Genomic DNA, 17013 nt, shown 5'->3' on the forward strand with positions numbered 1-17013 from the left:
AGTGGATACTTTTAGGACTAAAAAGCAGCGTGTAGGTTTGCTTGCTGAGCTGTAGGTTTGATATCCAGATGTTTCATTACCTGGCTAGGTAATATCATCAGTGGGGACCTCCAAGTGAAGCAAAGCTGTTGTTTCCTGCTTTGTATTTATATCTTTCTCCTGGATGGGGTTCCTGGGGTTTGTGGCGATGTCATTTCCTATTCGTTTTCTGAGGGGTTGCTAGATGGCATCTAGATCTATGTGCTTGTTTATGGTGTTGTGGTTGGAGTGCCAGGCCTCTAGGAAGTCTCTGGCATGACTTTGCTTAGAATGTTGGTGGGTTTGACATGACAGCCAGACTACCAAGACCCCTCGGAATCCTAGTAGCACATAAACCCACCAACACTCTCAAACAAAAACTAACAAACTTAAAAAGACCCGGTACATCCCATGGACAAAACCAACGTCATCTACAAAATTCCTTGCAAGGACTGCCACAAACACTACGTAGGACAAACAGGAAGAAAGTTAGCCATCACGATACATGAACACCAGCTAGTCACAAAAAGACACGACCCTCTCTCCCTCACAGCCCTACACACGGATGAAAAAAGCCACCATTTCGACTGGGCCAACACATCTATCCTGGGACAGGCTAAGCAAAGACATGCCAGAGAATTCCTAGAGGCCTGGCACTCCAACCACAACGCCATAAACAAGCACATAGATCTAGATGCCATCTACCAACCCCTCAGAAAACAAACAGGAAATGACATCACCACAAACCCCAGGAACCCCATCCAGGAGAAAGATGTAAATAGAAAGCAGGAGACAACAGCTTCACTTCACTTGGAGGTCGTCACTGATGACGTTACCTAGCCAGGTAACGAAACGTCTGGATATCAAACCTACAGCTCAGCAAGCAAACCTATACCCTAAACCTCAACCTGAGCGACAAACCCTCACAAACCTTACTAAAAGGCAGCTTGTTAGAGTCCCCACTGGTTTTAAAATCTGGAACTTGAGTAACATCTTAAAGAACATAAAACAACTCAATGGGTCTATGACTGGTAAAGTTCCTAAAATGGGAACTTTTGGTTATGGTTAAACTCCACTCTGCACAAATACAAACAAATTTGACACTGTAAAATGTGATCAGCACTGTTAAAATCAATGAATTAAAATCAACAGAGAACATTATAGTGTATGTCAAGTTAGTTACATTAAGATGACCATTAAGAAACTACAGCATGAATGCAGCACTCCACAACTATGTTGTCACCTTGCTATTCAAAGAAAGGCTTTTGTTTATCAAAGGACAATTTTAATTCCAAAGGTTCAGAAATTAAACATACTGCTCTGTTGTACTCAGTCAATATCATAGAACCATTTAGCAAAGGAGGAAGCATTCAGCTCACAACTCCTGTGCAAGCTCTTTGAAACAGCTATCCAATTTATTCCTCTCCCCTATTCTCTCTCCACAGCTCTGTCTAATTGTCCTTTTCTAAGTATCCTTTAGAAAGTTGAATCTGCTTCCATGGCCTTTTCATACATGCATTTCAGATTATAATAAATTTCTTGCTTTTCCCTCTTTTTACCAATGATAGCAAGTTTGCATCTTTTGACTGATGACCATGCTTTTGTACATGATCGATTACATTAAAGATTTTAAATGCTTCTCTTTAACCCCTTTGCTCTAGGGATTGAAACCCAGATTAAATATTTCAGTACTGGTGCCATTTGAGGAAATCTCCTTCACACCCTCTCTAAGGCCTTGATATAGAGTATAAAAAGGATAGCTGAACGGAGAGGCAAGTGGTGCAGGGAATTTAGGACAAAAAAAATCTTAATACATTTGAAGAATTTGGTCAACAAGCATTGGAACAAGCAACATTGATATTTGCATATCTTTTAAGTGTGCTTGGGACAAAGCAATGGTGTGGGGAGGGACAGTGTGTAGATCTTTGAAGTTGGCAGAAAATATTGACTGGGTAGTTGGCAAAAACAATAGGATTTTCAGCTTCATAAACAGAGTACTGAGTACAAAGCCAGGGAAATTACACTGAACTTTTATAAACTGCGATTAAGCTACAAGCAGAATGTTTCGTCAAGTTCTGGATGAAATTTTAGAATGGATATTTTAAAAAGTCCTTAAGAAGGCACAGATTGATCAGAATGGTGCAGGGAACAAGGAATGTTGGCCACGAGATGAGGTCGGAGGAGCTGCAGCTGCTGTCCTTGGAGCAAAGGGGATTGCAATGAGATTTGATACAACTGTAAAGGTTATGTCAGGTTTACAAAAACAGGGCAACGGGGTCTCTTGTCGTACAATGGTAGTGCCCCTAGCTCTGAGCCAGGACCCCAGGTTCAAGTCCCAACTGTTCCAAAGATGTTGAATAACATCTAGTTTGATTAGAAAAAAAATCCAAAAAAAACTATGCAACAAAAATGGTTTCCATCTGATGGTACAAAGACTGGAGACACAGATTTAAGGTTGTGGGCAAGAGGTGCAGGGGAATGACGGCATGTTTTTTATTTATCACTTAGGCGATGGTACAGTCAGAGGCAGTGAGTTATTTCAAAAGGCAATTTTAAAAAATCATTCAGGGGACATGGGCATTTCTCAATAGCCCTTATTCCCAATAGCCCTTGAGAAGGCAGTGGTGAGCTGCCACGTTGAACCATTGCAATACTTGGGCTAAGGAACACCCACAATGCTGGCAAGGAAGGTGTTCCAGGATTTTTACCCAGAAACAGTGATGAGCACTTAAAGGAAATAAACTTGTTGGGCATAGCACAGGGGAAAGGATTGACTAGATTGTGCTGCATCCGTTCATCTGGCACTAAAAACGAATAGTACATATTTCTGTTAGTGTTTGCACGATCCTTTCTAAAATTTAACGTAAATGCTTTGCTTTAGTAGTGCAATAATTCCAATACTGGCATAATGTATTTCGCCATTGGTTATTTTATAAAGCTTACAAAGTTAGGTCAGCTTTACAAGGAGCATTACAATCCCCTCCTCACCCAACATCCACATTAAATCACAGCAAAAGTCACAGCTTCTCAAGATCCTCGCTGTTATTCTCCTCTCTCCTAACATGGAACCATGCCTTTTTTTGAAACAAAATGCGGCAAAGAAACTTAGAGGGCAGGAAGGCCCGAAGTGTTTTGCAACAAATTAAGTATATTTGAAGATTAATCGCTGACAACGTAAAAAATGCAGCAACCAATTTGCGTGCAGCCAGGTCCCACAGGCAGTTTTAGAATGACAAGATAATCTTTTTCTTTGTAGTACTGGTTGAAATGCATTACAGCAGAAGAAACCGGAGTAGGGGATTGCTTGGCCTGTTGAGCCTGCTCTGCCATTGAATACAAGCAAGACTGATCTTGGGCTTCAGATCCACTTTCCCACCCATTCCCATATCCACTAATTCTTTCAGATCAAAACTCTATCAAACATTATGTTGAATATACTCAATGACAAAGCATTCACAATGCTTTAGGGCAAATAATCTCAAAAATTTACAATCATCTCCATGAAGAAATTTCTCCTCCTCTCCTTAATGACCAACTTTTCTTTTTATTTGCAGGATGTGGGTATCACTGGCTAGACCAGTATTTATTGTCCAGCAATAGCAGAGGGCTGTTAAGGGTCAACCACATTGCTTTGAGTCTGGTGTAACATACAGGCCAGACCAGGTGAGGTCCTTCCCTCAAATGAGCCAGCTGGGTTTTTCTGATAACTGACAATGGTTTCACGGTCATCATTAGATTCTTAATTTAAGACAATAGACAATAGGTGCAGGAGTAGGCTATTCAGCCCTTCGAGCCTGCACCACCATTCAATATAATCATGGCTGATCATTCCTAATCAGTATCCATTTCCTGCCTTATCTCCATAACCCTTGATTCCACTCTCTTTGAAGCTCTATCCAACTCTTTCTTAAATGAATCCAGAGACTGGGCCTCCACTGCCCTCTGGGGCAGAGCATTCCACACAGAAGATTTTTATTGAATTGAACTTCACCATTTGCCATGGTGAAATTTGAACCCAGGTGGCCAGAAGATTACCTGTGCCTCTGGCTGAAAAGTCTAGCGATAACACCATGAGGCCATCACCTCCCTCTTATCCTGAGATTGAGAGAGTTAAAGAAACAATTAGAGTCTACTCTGTCAAGCCAATTCAGAATCTTGTATGTTTTGCTGAAATCACCTCTCCTCATTTGTATAAAACCTAGATAATACACAATTTTCTCAGCTTCTCAATATCAGACAACCCTCTCACCTCAGGAATCAATGAAACTTTTTTATAACATGTCGAAATCAAATATATAATTTCTTAGACTGGAACCCAAAACTAGACATAATACTCTATGGGTGGGTTCACCAAAGCCCAGCACAAGTGGAATGAGATTTCCATGTCTTTCCATATCTTGCCCACATGCCTTTTGCCATCTGGAGTGCTTCCTTTGTCTGGATGCTAACTTTGTCAGGCTTGAATTCTTATATCAAATCTGAACATTCAACATTTAAAAGTTTCACGCCTTTTAAAAATCCTGTTTCTTTATTCTTTTAACATTCCCACTTTATACTCCATTGGCCACCACATCGTCCACTCACTCAAACTACCTTTATTCTTCGCAGTCTCTTTGTGCCCTCCTCACTGCTTTCACTCCCAACTAACTTTATAGTGTCAGCAAGGTTAGATATTTGACTTTTAGTCTCTTTGTCAAATCATTAACTTGTAAACATTGAGTCCCCAGGACTGAACACTTGTGGCACTTTTCCAGACATGCCCAGTTTATCCCGACCGAAATTCCCTGGTTAAACTTGACACAGTATAATGTTGTTTCGCTTTAACATCATTAATTAAAGAGACAATATTTGTTTAACCTTGCAAACTTTGCTTGCCATAGACATCCTGTTCTGTGGCCTGCCTGCTCTCAAGATAATCTTCCTGTGCTTCCACTCTCACATTCAGTCCTGAATACTCCCCCTTGCATTCCACCAATTCATGCCCCTACTCTCCAAACCTCTCGCTCAACGGCAAACTCAGATCAAGATCCAGGTCTGTTGTTTTAAATCTGGGGAAAGGACGAGATTCACATTGTGATAGTCAAACCCACTTGCAGGACAATGTTCATTTGGTCTCACAATGCTGAAGGGATGTCCTTGTACTGACAAAAAAATGTAGGGAGTCGTCCTTTGCAAAAACATTTAATGGGAATGTTCGGCTCCTCGATAGCTTGCCAGTCAGAGCACACGCCCAGCAGGTGAGATTCTGGACTCGCCCCCTGATATAAGCCAGGTTAGCTCAGCTCAGCCATATTTCTGACCTACTCCCCAGTCTTTCTATCAAAAGTGACCATAAACTGACACCTTGATACACATGAGTTAAACACACAGTGCATGCTACATCTCTGCAATAGATAGCCGAATAATGGCACATTGGTTACCTTCCATAAAATGTCACTATTAAACTCTACTCCTGGAAAAGAGCAGAGGGCAGAAATTCGACAAGTAACTTTTTAAATAAAATGTAAATAGAATATATTGCAGCAATTTGGTATGCTTCCTTGAGCAGCATATGCAAACTCGTGACCTTTACTACCTGGATTCTCAGTACTTTTCCAACGGGAACTTACCACTTAAAAATACAGTCAGCAAGCACACCAGAAACACCATTGCCGACAAATCTAGAGATCTAGGTTGATGTTCTGAGACATGGGATCAAGAGCCTCATTCACAATTAATGGAGTTCAAATTTAAATCGTGAATCTGGCATTATGGAGCGTTTTCAGCAGTAGTGACCATGTGGCTGTCAGTCATCGTAGAGACCCCTCTGGTTCACTGGTAGGCTTTAGGAAAGAACATCCTAAGCCAGTCTCTACACATAAATCAAAGAGAAGCCAAATGGCTTTCCATCTGGTATCAGTCTCGGCACTTAAACGTCAGCGGCACACCCCGATTGGTCAATCCTGCAGTCAGTATGAGTCGGATTGTTGTGTGCCAAAATTGGGAGTGGTCCCACAGAACAGTCAAGCAACAGTCTATTATTACTTAGAGAGTATGGTATTATGTCACAGATACTACTACGGGCCGTTCTGTTGTAACATGCATTTCATCAACATTAATTCGCTGTAACGTGATTGATGAATTGGGGATGCCGTTTCTAAAGTGCTAACTTTAGTATGCAGTCAGGAGGGCTTTGCCCTGGGAGTCCTCAACATTAACTCTGGACACCATGAAATCTTATGACGTTGCCTCGTCCACATTTAAGGCAATCTCCTGAATACTTCACATCGCTTCAAGGACAAGGGACAAATTAGTGTATAAAATGATTTGCAAGAAGCACGGAGGGTTGATGAGAGCACAAGCAGTATTCTGGACGGAGGACTTCAATATCCACTACCAAGAGTGGGTGAGAAGCACTACTACTGAACCAGCTGGTCAAGGCCTAAAGGATGTACCTGCTAGACTGGGTCTGCATGCAAATAATCAAGGAAACTGCAGCAGGGAAAGAAATGTAATTGATCTCATCCTCGCCAAGCTATGTGCCACAGATGGATCTGTCTGTGGTGGTAAAAAGAGTGTGCTGATGCCATTTGCATCACTGATTTCATGTTCTGCGTAGAAGAAAAAAAAGTTAGCAGCAACATTGGTCATCAGTAGCAGCAGAATTTTATTCAAGTCTACTGTGTAATGTCAAGGCCCAGCACATTTCCCACTCTATCATTACTATCAAACCAGAGATTCAATTTCATGTAGAGGGTATGCCAGGACCATCAAGCATAAGTAACAGTAAGGAGATAATGCAGTACAATGGTAGCATCACAGTGTCGTCAAACAGGCTAAATATCAATCCCTGCATACCTATGCAGTTGGGCCAGGCAATAAGAGACTGAAAGCTGCCTGGTCAGCCAGATCCATGTGGCAGCTGAAGTGTAACATCCTCCCCATATTAAAAGGGCTCATATGAAACTTCTTGCCAATGAGAAGGCTTTATCCTTGTTCTGAAGGATGAGCACATCCCCTAAGTTCCCTGGCAAATCACACACCATCCTGCCCAGGATAGAATGTTAGATGGAGATGGCAACGCTGGCCTGAGAAGCAGCGAGGCCAAGCACATGACAAAGGAGAAGGCTCCGGTGGCAGTGGCATCAACTCCAGGATGAGGTGGAACGGCTACACCCCATCCCAAGATTTCCTGTCGAACATGTACCAAGCTTAATCTCCTGGCCCAGATTTATAGGCCATGTCAAGACTCCAGGTCCACGGCTAGGTCCGGGAGCCTGACAACACAACCTCACCCTGGGACATCCAATTTCTTACAGAGCAGCAGAACAACTTAACCCTTTAACGTCTCATCAGCATAGTACCCTGTGGTATCAACAGTTTCTCCATTGGCAAGGTTGGCTCAGCACAAACCCATGGCAGTGGTGTTGGAGGAGGCAGGTGGCAACTTCGCTCCAGCGGTGGCGATGTGATAAAGCATGGTTGCAGAAGTAGAGTCAGATTAGCAAAAGGGACTCAAGGCATCAGGGTGGAGGAGCCCGGATCCAGGACCATGGCTGAGCTGTTCCAAAGACTACCTTACTTTATTGAGACAAGACTATAAGATAACCTTTATTGTTTTACTTTTCTGGCTTTATATTCTGCGTTTTGATTCATTTTCTGTATTTCAAGATGGTGCCAGAGAGTGGTCACACCATACAACGCTTTTCACTGTGCATAATCAGTACACGTCACAATAAATCAAACCAAAACATGGAAATATATCACATTGCAAATCATTTTTCCATTGTCACTAGCTCAATATGCTAGATCTTCCGATAAATAATAAAAGATATTTGTAATTCAAACAGAAATCACTCAAGTGCCTAGTCAAGGGTAACTAGTGATGGGCAATAGATGATCGCTTTATCAATGGTGTCCACATTTTAAGAATGAAAAAGGGAATTTCCACTGTAAGCCTGGATCAGTAAACATGAGAGATTGCCTTTTTTTGGGCAGCATTTAGCATCAGAGGTTTTAGATAATAATCTGTCCATCAGTACAAAACCTGTTCCAAAAGGCTTCACAACAACACACTATTTTGTAATGCATTTGCACTACTAAAACCACAGTAAGGGTTGGCACCAACACTCAAGGTACATGTAAAATCAGCAAGGCAAGAACACTACCTTTGGAAAGGGACATAGCTGTTAACAGGCAAGTTGCAATTTTGCACAGAAGAATAGCAGACAAGGGGTTTGTGGGGTCAAATTCTACTTCAAAATCTAAAACTGAAAATGTGTTGCTGGTTAAAGCGCAGCAGGTTAGGCAGCATCCAAGGAACAGGAAATTCGACATTTCGGGCTAAAGCCCTTCATCAGGAAGGGCTGAAGGGCTTTAGCCCGAAACGTCGAATTTCCTGTTCCTTGGATGCTGCTTGACGTGCTGCGCTTTAACCAGCAACACATTTTCAGCTCTGATCTCCAGCATCTGCAGACCTCACTTCAAAATCTAAAATGCAGGCTGATACTCCAATGTGGCCAAGATGGAATGAAATGTTAAATCGAAGTCCTCTTTGGAGGATTAAAAGGATTCTATTGCACAGTTTGACAAGACAAGATCATTCCAGTGTTTTGGTCAACATTTTACTCTCTCTCCCCAACCCCCTACAAACAGATTTTCTAGCAATTAGCATAAGCTGTCCAATAAATTGGCTGCTGCCTTTCCTACATTACAACAATAATAATTCAAGTAGTGAATCGGCTATGAAGCACTTTGGGATATCCTAGGATTGTGGAAGGTAGGCTAGGATTGTAAGTGCAGTCAAGCAGGATTGCTAATGCAAGCTTATTTCTCCACTGATTTATATGGGATATGTCCTTTAATGAGCAAGCTCTAGAACTGAAAGGGCATCAGTCCCCTACTAGCACAGTACTCGTTTACTATCCACTGGCCCTATTTTGGCATTTGTTTCCAAACATACATATAAAGAGTTTGCTTCCGCGGTCTTCGAATTCTCAATCATGGGACAACACAGGACATAATACCGTACCAGGATTTAGGCGATCCTTTGTGTACCAAATAGCTAACCCGTCACCATGAAGATTCTTTTTCCCAGTCCCGTGAACTTTGAACTGGACATGGAGCTCCCAGTCTTTCAAGTAGCACGGCTGCAAAAAGAGAGACAACATTTGTTGAAGTTTTAAAGAAATAGCAATTATATTCAACATTAAATTTAGTCAGAGTTCAAAAGATAACACTCAGCAGCCATGAATACAACAGAAGAATTCTGGAAGTCCACATATCAAACTTGCACTCAAATGGTTCTCTCAGACACTGTTCAGATCCATTTCCTATTTGTTTTCTGATCTTCAACATTTTGTTTTTTGATCTTCAACATTTTGTTTTTTTTTGCAAATTCGTTAACGTTAGTCTGAATCCAAACTAGAGACAATAAAAAGGAACAACATAACAGTGCACGTGTTCCCAGATTACTCGTCTTCCTTCTTATTCTGAAGATATTAATTAGTGTTGGGACTGGGGATCAAAATTTTAAAACAGGAATGGTACGTGCACCACCCCAGTGTGTCTCCAAACTGACGTCTTGAACACAAAGTTGAGAGAATGAATGAACAAGAATATTTGCATGTTGGAGAAGATCACATCGTTCAAGTCTTGAACATACATTTTTGAACAGTTATCGGAAGATAATGGATATGATTTGGCAGCAGCGATAATTTTCCCAAACAAAGTTTAGTCTCAGAACAGTACGAGCACAAATAAACTGAATCTCATATAAAAGGAAACTCAAGTGTTGTCTTTCTTGACAAGGGCAAACTGGAAGCTTTTTGTTCTCCTGATCAATTTCCATGTTGAATTTTGCTTGACGGCAGTTCAGTCTCAATTTAGGCAAGCAAGAGTTCAAATCCCAGTCTTGGACATGAGCATGTGAAGGAGGCAGATTACTGTGGCATGCTTAAGGAACACTGCACAATTGCAGGGCTCATTATTAAGACACTAACAGCCCAGCACCTGCCCTCAAGTCACAGGACAAATCTGTAAAGCGTACTGGTAGGTCAGATTTTAACCATCAGTAAGAAGACTACAAAAAAGGGGAAAAAAAGTAAGAAAGCTAACATGTAGTATTCAAAAACGTCCAAAACCAGAGGACACTGGTTTAAACTGGAGGGTGGTGGGGTGGGGAGATTTGAAAAGGAACCGAGGGGTAACCTTGTTATGCAGAGGGTATGGAACCACCTGCCAGAGGAAGTGGTGGAGACAGGTACAATTACAACATTTAAAAACCTTCTCGATGAATACCTAGTATGGAAACAGACCACTTAGCCCAACAAGTCCATGCCAAACCACGAAATAGCAGCCCCACTCTATGCCAGCAACTCTGCAGCTCCCATGGCTAAACCACCTAACCCGCACATCCCTGGTCACTATGGGCAATTTAGCACAGCCAATCCACCTAAACTATACATTTTTGGAGAAAACAGAGAGAATGCGCAAACTCCACAGATAGCTGCCCGAGGCTGGAAATGAACCCGGGTTCCTGGCACAGTGAGGCAGCAGTGCTAACCACTGAACTGCCCCGGATGGGTATACGAATAGGAAGGGCCAAATGGGACGAGGTCAGATTGGGATGTCTGATCGGCATGTACAAGTTGGATAGAAGGGTCTGCTTCCACGCTGTATGACTCAGTTTATACAAGCAATTAACAGAAAAAGAATAATGAAAGTTAATGCTAGTACTCTGGAGTGTGTCTGAGGATCTGACAAAGTACAATAAGAAAATAGCAGAGCTAATAAACAGGTATTGTGTGCCAGTTTTCACCATGGAAAACTTCAAATTACCAGAGCCAAAGTGGCTCAGTGGTTAGCACTGCTGCTTCACAGCACCAGGGATCCAGAGTTCGATACCAACCTCTGGTGACTATCTGTGCGGAGTTTGCACATTTGCCCCATGTCTGCATGGGTTTCCTCCCACAGTCCAAAGATGTGCAGGTTAAGTGGACTGGCCATGCTAAATTGTCCAGAGTGGACAGGGACGTTGCAGTTAGCTAGATTAGCCATGGGAAATGCAGGGTTATAGGAATAGGATAGGGAACTGGGTCTGGGTGGAAAGACCTTAGGAAGGTGTGATTTTGATGAGCCAAATGGTCTGCTTCCACACTGTAGGGATTCTGCAATTCTATGTAACATGCAACTTGGACAAAAGAAAACCAGAAGATGTGGTCGACTTGCATTTCAAAAGGCATTTCATACAGTAACATCAGAAGTTGCTACCCAAGGTAAGAACACAACATGCACTGGATAACATTTACATGGATAAAAGACAGGTAGGCAACAGGATACAGAAAATTTGGATAAATGGTTCTTTTTTGAATTTGCAGACCACGACTAGTGGTGTGCCAGAGGAATAACAGTTTGGGCCTTTTCAGAAAGTAAATTGTCCTTAAGGGGCATAGATAGGTTGAGTGGATGAGTAAAAACGTTGCAGATGGAAAATGTGAACTTGCTCATTCACACAATACCAGGTTATAGTCAACAGGTTTATTTGAAATCACAAGTTTTCAGAGTGTAGCCCCTTCATTGTGTAAAGTGAGTTCACCTGATGAAGGGGCTACGCTCCAAAGGCTTGTGATTTCAAGTAAACCTATTGGACTATAACTTGGTGTTGTGTGACTTCTCAATTTGTCCACCCTCGTCCAAGACCAGCACCTCCACATCATAATTTAAATTAAGAGACATTTTTGCAGAACTCAAGGTACAGAGGGATCTGGAAGTGCTGGTACATGAATCTCAAATAGTTAGTATGCAAGTACAACAAGTTATTAGGAAGGCAAATGGAATGTTGCCATCTACTGCAACAGACATAGAAGTAGTAAGCTTGACTGAAGCTCTATGTGGCCTTGGCAATCAGGATTACAGTGTTAGAATTCTGCCTTATTTGAAAATTATACAATTACATTGAAAACAGTTCAGAGAAAGGTCAATCAAATCATTCCTGGACTGACAGTATTATTGCACAAAGGAAAGGCTGTTCAGGGCAAAGCCACACCAATTGGAGTCTAGAAGAGTGCAAGGTGATTTTATTGAGACATACAAGACACTGAAGGGAGACAGAGAGGGGTAAAGGGAGGAACAGTCTAAAAATGGGAGGAGGACAGTTCAAGAACAAGACACCCCCTTTACAATGGATGAGAATTTTTCTTTTAGAGGATTGTTAGTTTGTGAAATTTTCTTTCTGGGCAAGAGTGAAGTGGAGGCTGTGCGTATATTAACCTGAAACTTGCTTGGTTAGCCAATATGAATCTACATGAAATGAAATGAAATGAAATGAGGAAACAGAAATACTGAGGCCTGATGATGACCTAATGACTAGAAATATCACTGGCTGTAATGTATTGCTGAGTTTAGCTTAAGGAATAAGTACATGTGCGTGTTTGTTTATATCGAGTGCTGTAAACTCAACAGTGACAAACTGAATTGTCACAGTAATGCTGGAAAGGTTGAACATTATTTAAAACAGACATATTGAATCAGATTTCTTTTTCATTTATGCAATGTGGGTGTCACTGGCCATCCCTAATTGCCCAAGGGCATTGAAGAGTCAACCAATTTGATTTGGGATGGGAGGCACATGTAGGCCAGACCAGAGATAATCCTCTTGCTCGGGAGACAGAAACACATCCTAAACGAATAATTAATAAAATTAGCCATGGTAGATGACATATTTATGATGTTTGCCAGTAGCAAACCGATCATTTGGTGGAGACAGGGCAGTGTAAAAGTTTGAATCCACAGCTTCTTTGTATGGAAATAGTACAAGGAAAGCTTACCTTAGAGTATAGTTAACCAGCTCAAAGTCATCTGGTCAGCGGCAGAACAAGCTGATCATCGGACAAGTGCACATAAATGGGTTCACTTGAGATTGTAAGCATTGTATGGTAAAAGGTTTTTACAGTAGTTTGTGTAGTGTACTTTTCTTTACGGAAACAACACTGAGTACCCCATTATCAGAAATGCCTTGGGTTATTAATACCCAGAGCAAACCCAGCGGACCAGGCAAAGTGGGAACAAAGCCCGCAGCTGGGAGATAGATGTTGCATACATACATGAGACAAGGTAGGTGGGTGGGGTGTGTGTGTGTGTGTGTGTGTGTGTGTGTGTGTGTGTGTGTGTGTGTGTGTGTTTGGGGTGGGGGGGGGGGAACCTGCAGACAATAAAGTGATGATACGACTACAGTCAGATCAGCCACACTGCTACTAAGCTTGATTCATGACTCTCGTGAACGGAGGCACAGTGACAGGTATTGCCTTACATGCGTTACAGGCAGATTGTACTATTCAAGTGCACCAGGGTAATAGTAGAATGGCAGAACAAGTGTGATGGGCTGAATAATTTTAATGCTCTAATTCTGCTCTGAAATCTATGTGTCTAAGTTGCTACAGCTTCACCTCTGAGCCACTGAGGTCAGATGCAAAATCCAACAACTGCATCACTTCAGAACGGCTACTGATGAACACTTTCACAAAATAGACCAATAGAAATGCAGTGCACTATTGAAACGCTCCCAGCACAAGTGACAGACTGTAGTTACCCGGCTGTACATTGCTCTTGACACAATTCAAGTTCAGCAAGAGTTGCCATTATCCATTACAATGAAGGTGATTCGGCTTTCCTTATTCTTAATGAAAGAAGTATATCCACATCAAGGGAAAATTAAGAAGATAACATAAATTAAATAGGAATTTTGTCAGATGACACCAACGATGAAAATGCACAAATGTCAGGAAACACTGACCAAGCTTGGGATTCTTTTCTCTATTTTGAAATAGAAAAACAGGCAAGGGATTCAAATAGGGTAGATGTAAAGAGGGACAGCGAGTCTTGAGAAGATGTGTAGCTCAGACTGAGGTTATGGATGTAGATTTGCTCGCTGAGCTGGAATGTGCATTTTCAGACGTTTCGTTGCCATACTAGGTAACATCTTCAGTGAGCCTCTGGACGAAGCACATTTGATGATTCCTGCTTTCTATTTATATGTAAAGAGGTAGTTCCACTTTTGGATAGCTCAATTCTAGAGGCTATTTGTATAAGGGAGTCACTTCAATCCTTTGTGGAATTCAAGAGAAATGTCTCTACACTGACAGTGGCTTGCAAATGCTCCAAAGAATAAATAAAGAAAATAGAAATGTTGCATTTAATGGTTGGGCACATCTTGTTCATTTCACGTACATGTTAAACATGCCAAATGAAGTGGGAGAAGGCTGTTATGGAGCTAAACATCAGCACAAACCTGTTTGGGCTGAATAGCAAGCTCGCGTGCTGTAAACTTATCTTAGTCGAGAGATAGAAGAAAACAAAATCAATGAGACTACATCACACAAGACTTTTGTGCAGTAAAAGCGGTGCTTGATAATAAAGGTGAATAACTGGTGGATCCGTGAAGCTGAGTGCTTAGCTCAGCTGAAGGAGGTACCGTATAATCATTTCACACCAGAGTTGATCAGCAACCTCATGACTATACTGTACTATTTACTAATACCACACTTACCACTCGATTCCAGATTGATCCACTTTTACTGCGCTCATCAGGTGTAAGGCGGACATAATGACCCGTCAACATGGTGCTCCCACTAAAATCCCACAGAGGCATTGAACTGGAGCCCACTCCTAAGGAAGAAGCAAAGAATATTAGACAGAGGAAAGGGCTTCACACAAGAATGTGATATTAATCTCCTGTAGTCCTGAACTAAATAAAGAGGAAAGTGGTCAAAGTTTGGGTTGAGGCGGCTTTACAAGATTGAGAAAGAGTGAATCCATGAGATGAGACAAGTGTGATTGAAGCCAGAGCCTCGGAAAGGTAATGGAGGCAGTGGGTACTGTGAAAATGAGAAACGGGCTGACAGTAAAAGAGAGAGATAAGAAAATAGTAGAAAAAGGGGGAAAAAAGAAAAAGGAAGAAATATAGCAACAGAAAAAACTCCACAAGCAGTAGAAGTCCATCCTTTAAAGACAGCTCTGTCAAGACTACCAATGCCTGGGTTGATTCCAGCAAACCGATTTCAACACGGGGTGTTAGAATTTATGATTCAAATGTTGGAACATGGAATGAAATCCAGCAGCAAAGCACCTGTAGAACAAAATGTTGTCACGTCAATTCACTGGCACAAATTCTCCAGAGGCAAACATTCAAACCAACAACACTGCACACTTGTGTAAAGCTGTCCTGTCATCAAACTGTTCCCAGCAGACCTTGTAAACAGACCTCTAATTTTGGTGGGATGGGTTAAGAACATGAAAAACATGAGCTGGAGTCAGTCATTTGGCCTCCTAGCCTCTGTCTATTTCAACAGCAACACCATTTTTTAAGATTAGATAACAGTGTGGAAACAGGCCCTTCGGCCCAACAAGTCCATACTGACCCGCCAAAGTGCAACCCACCCAGACCCATTGCCTCACGTTTACCTTTCACCTAACACTACGGGCAATTTACCATGGCCAATTCACCGAACCTACACATTTTTGGATTGTGGGAGGAAACCGGAGCATCTGAAGGAAACCCACGCAGACACGGGGAGAATGTGCAACTCCACACAGAGAGTCGCCTGAGGTGGGAATTGAACCCAGGTCTCTGGCGCTGTGAGGCTGCAGTGCTAACCACTGCACCACCGTGCCGCCCTAACTATAACTTTAATCCCTTGATTCCACTATTACCCTAATATCTATTGACCGGTGATCTTGAATGTACTCACCCAATCGTCCAAGCTAGAGAATTCCAAAGGTTCACAAACCTTCGAGTGAAGAAATTTCTACTCATCACAGTCTGATATGGCCAAAATGCTTATTCTGAAACTGGGACCCTGTAGATTACCCCAACCAGGGAACTTTCTGTCATGTCTCGAGAAAACATTATAGGTCTCAAATGAATCATGTCTTAGTCTCTTGAATTTGAGTGCATCTAGACCTTGACTACTGTCTCTTTTCAAAAGACAATCTTTTTATTCCAGATAATGAGGCTGGAGCTTTAGGATTTCCCTGTATCTCAGAAGGTGGCCTGCCACTCAAATTAGCCATTAGTTAATTGCTTACAAAATGCACAAGTGGTATGTTCCAATCATTTGGCATGTTCCTCACCACATAAAATGTTCATACTTATATTGGCAATCACAAATGTGAATTTCAATATTATTGGTTGGAGTTTCACAAGTTCAGATCATCTTCCTCAAGACGACAATTCAGAACTGAACAGCCAGTGGGTTCAGAGATTTTATTCTTTAGCTGAGTGGACTGAACAATTTCTATTACAGCAACATATACTAAAAAATACAGGTGCCATTTGATCAGAATTACTTCCAGGTAAAAAATTTAGTTATTGATTTTTGAAAACAAACAGCTTGTACTCGGCGTGCCAATAAAAACTAAAGCCTAGCTAATAGCACCTCTCATTCAGGTGGCTGAATACAGCAGATCCAAATTTTCTCCTCAAACTGTACTCCCAGATGTCAAATGCATTTCAGTGAATTGACCATTTTAGAGAATGGGGAATTCCCATTCTCCTCAAATAATTGAGTACAAACTGGAGTGACCATAGTTGATAATATTGCAAACAGTTGAATATGGATGCATGAACTTTCCCATCAGTTGGTTGCAATGTCAACAACTATGAGAGGGAGCTAGATTTCAGGCAACTTCAACCAGCTGGTCACAATCTTAAGAACTGAAAAAGTAACATCATTCCTTCTGGAGAGGCATGAGAGGAAGTGGAAAATGGATTTAAGTGTGATGCTAGAAACGACACCGGTTCAGTCAGATTGACAGAGCAAACATTTCAATTGATGGAGACTCTAAAACTAAATATAAAAGATAAATATAAATATAAGATAAACGTGGATTCATCCAAAAAATGGAATTTTCTTTTGAGGACATGGAATTTGCCAAAGGAAGTAGCTGAGATCATTTGCATAGATACATTTAGGCAGCTAAAAAAAAGGCATGAAAGCAAAAAAAATAGAAGGCTATATT

The 17013-nt window shown here is 41.6% G+C and overlaps 1 protein-coding gene across 2 annotated transcripts in view; it reads right to left on the bottom strand.

Moving 5' to 3' along the window:
• LOC132823342 (vesicular integral-membrane protein VIP36-like) overlaps nucleotides 1-17013 on the bottom strand; it is a 52083-nt gene that overhangs the window by 22074 nt on the left and 12996 nt on the right. For both annotated transcript variants that reach the window (XM_060837055.1, XM_060837057.1), the window contains exons 2-3: nucleotides 14543-14661; nucleotides 9029-9146 (exon numbers count right to left, since the gene is read on the bottom strand). In XM_060837055.1, coding sequence (XP_060693038.1) covers nucleotides 9029-9146; nucleotides 14543-14661 — 237 coding nt within the window. The remainder of the gene's footprint in view (nucleotides 1-9028; nucleotides 9147-14542; nucleotides 14662-17013) is intronic.

This window comes from Hemiscyllium ocellatum, chromosome 16 (genome assembly GCF_020745735.1).
Source record: "Hemiscyllium ocellatum isolate sHemOce1 chromosome 16, sHemOce1.pat.X.cur, whole genome shotgun sequence".
NCBI classification, from domain to species: Eukaryota; Metazoa; Chordata; class Chondrichthyes; order Orectolobiformes; family Hemiscylliidae; genus Hemiscyllium; species Hemiscyllium ocellatum.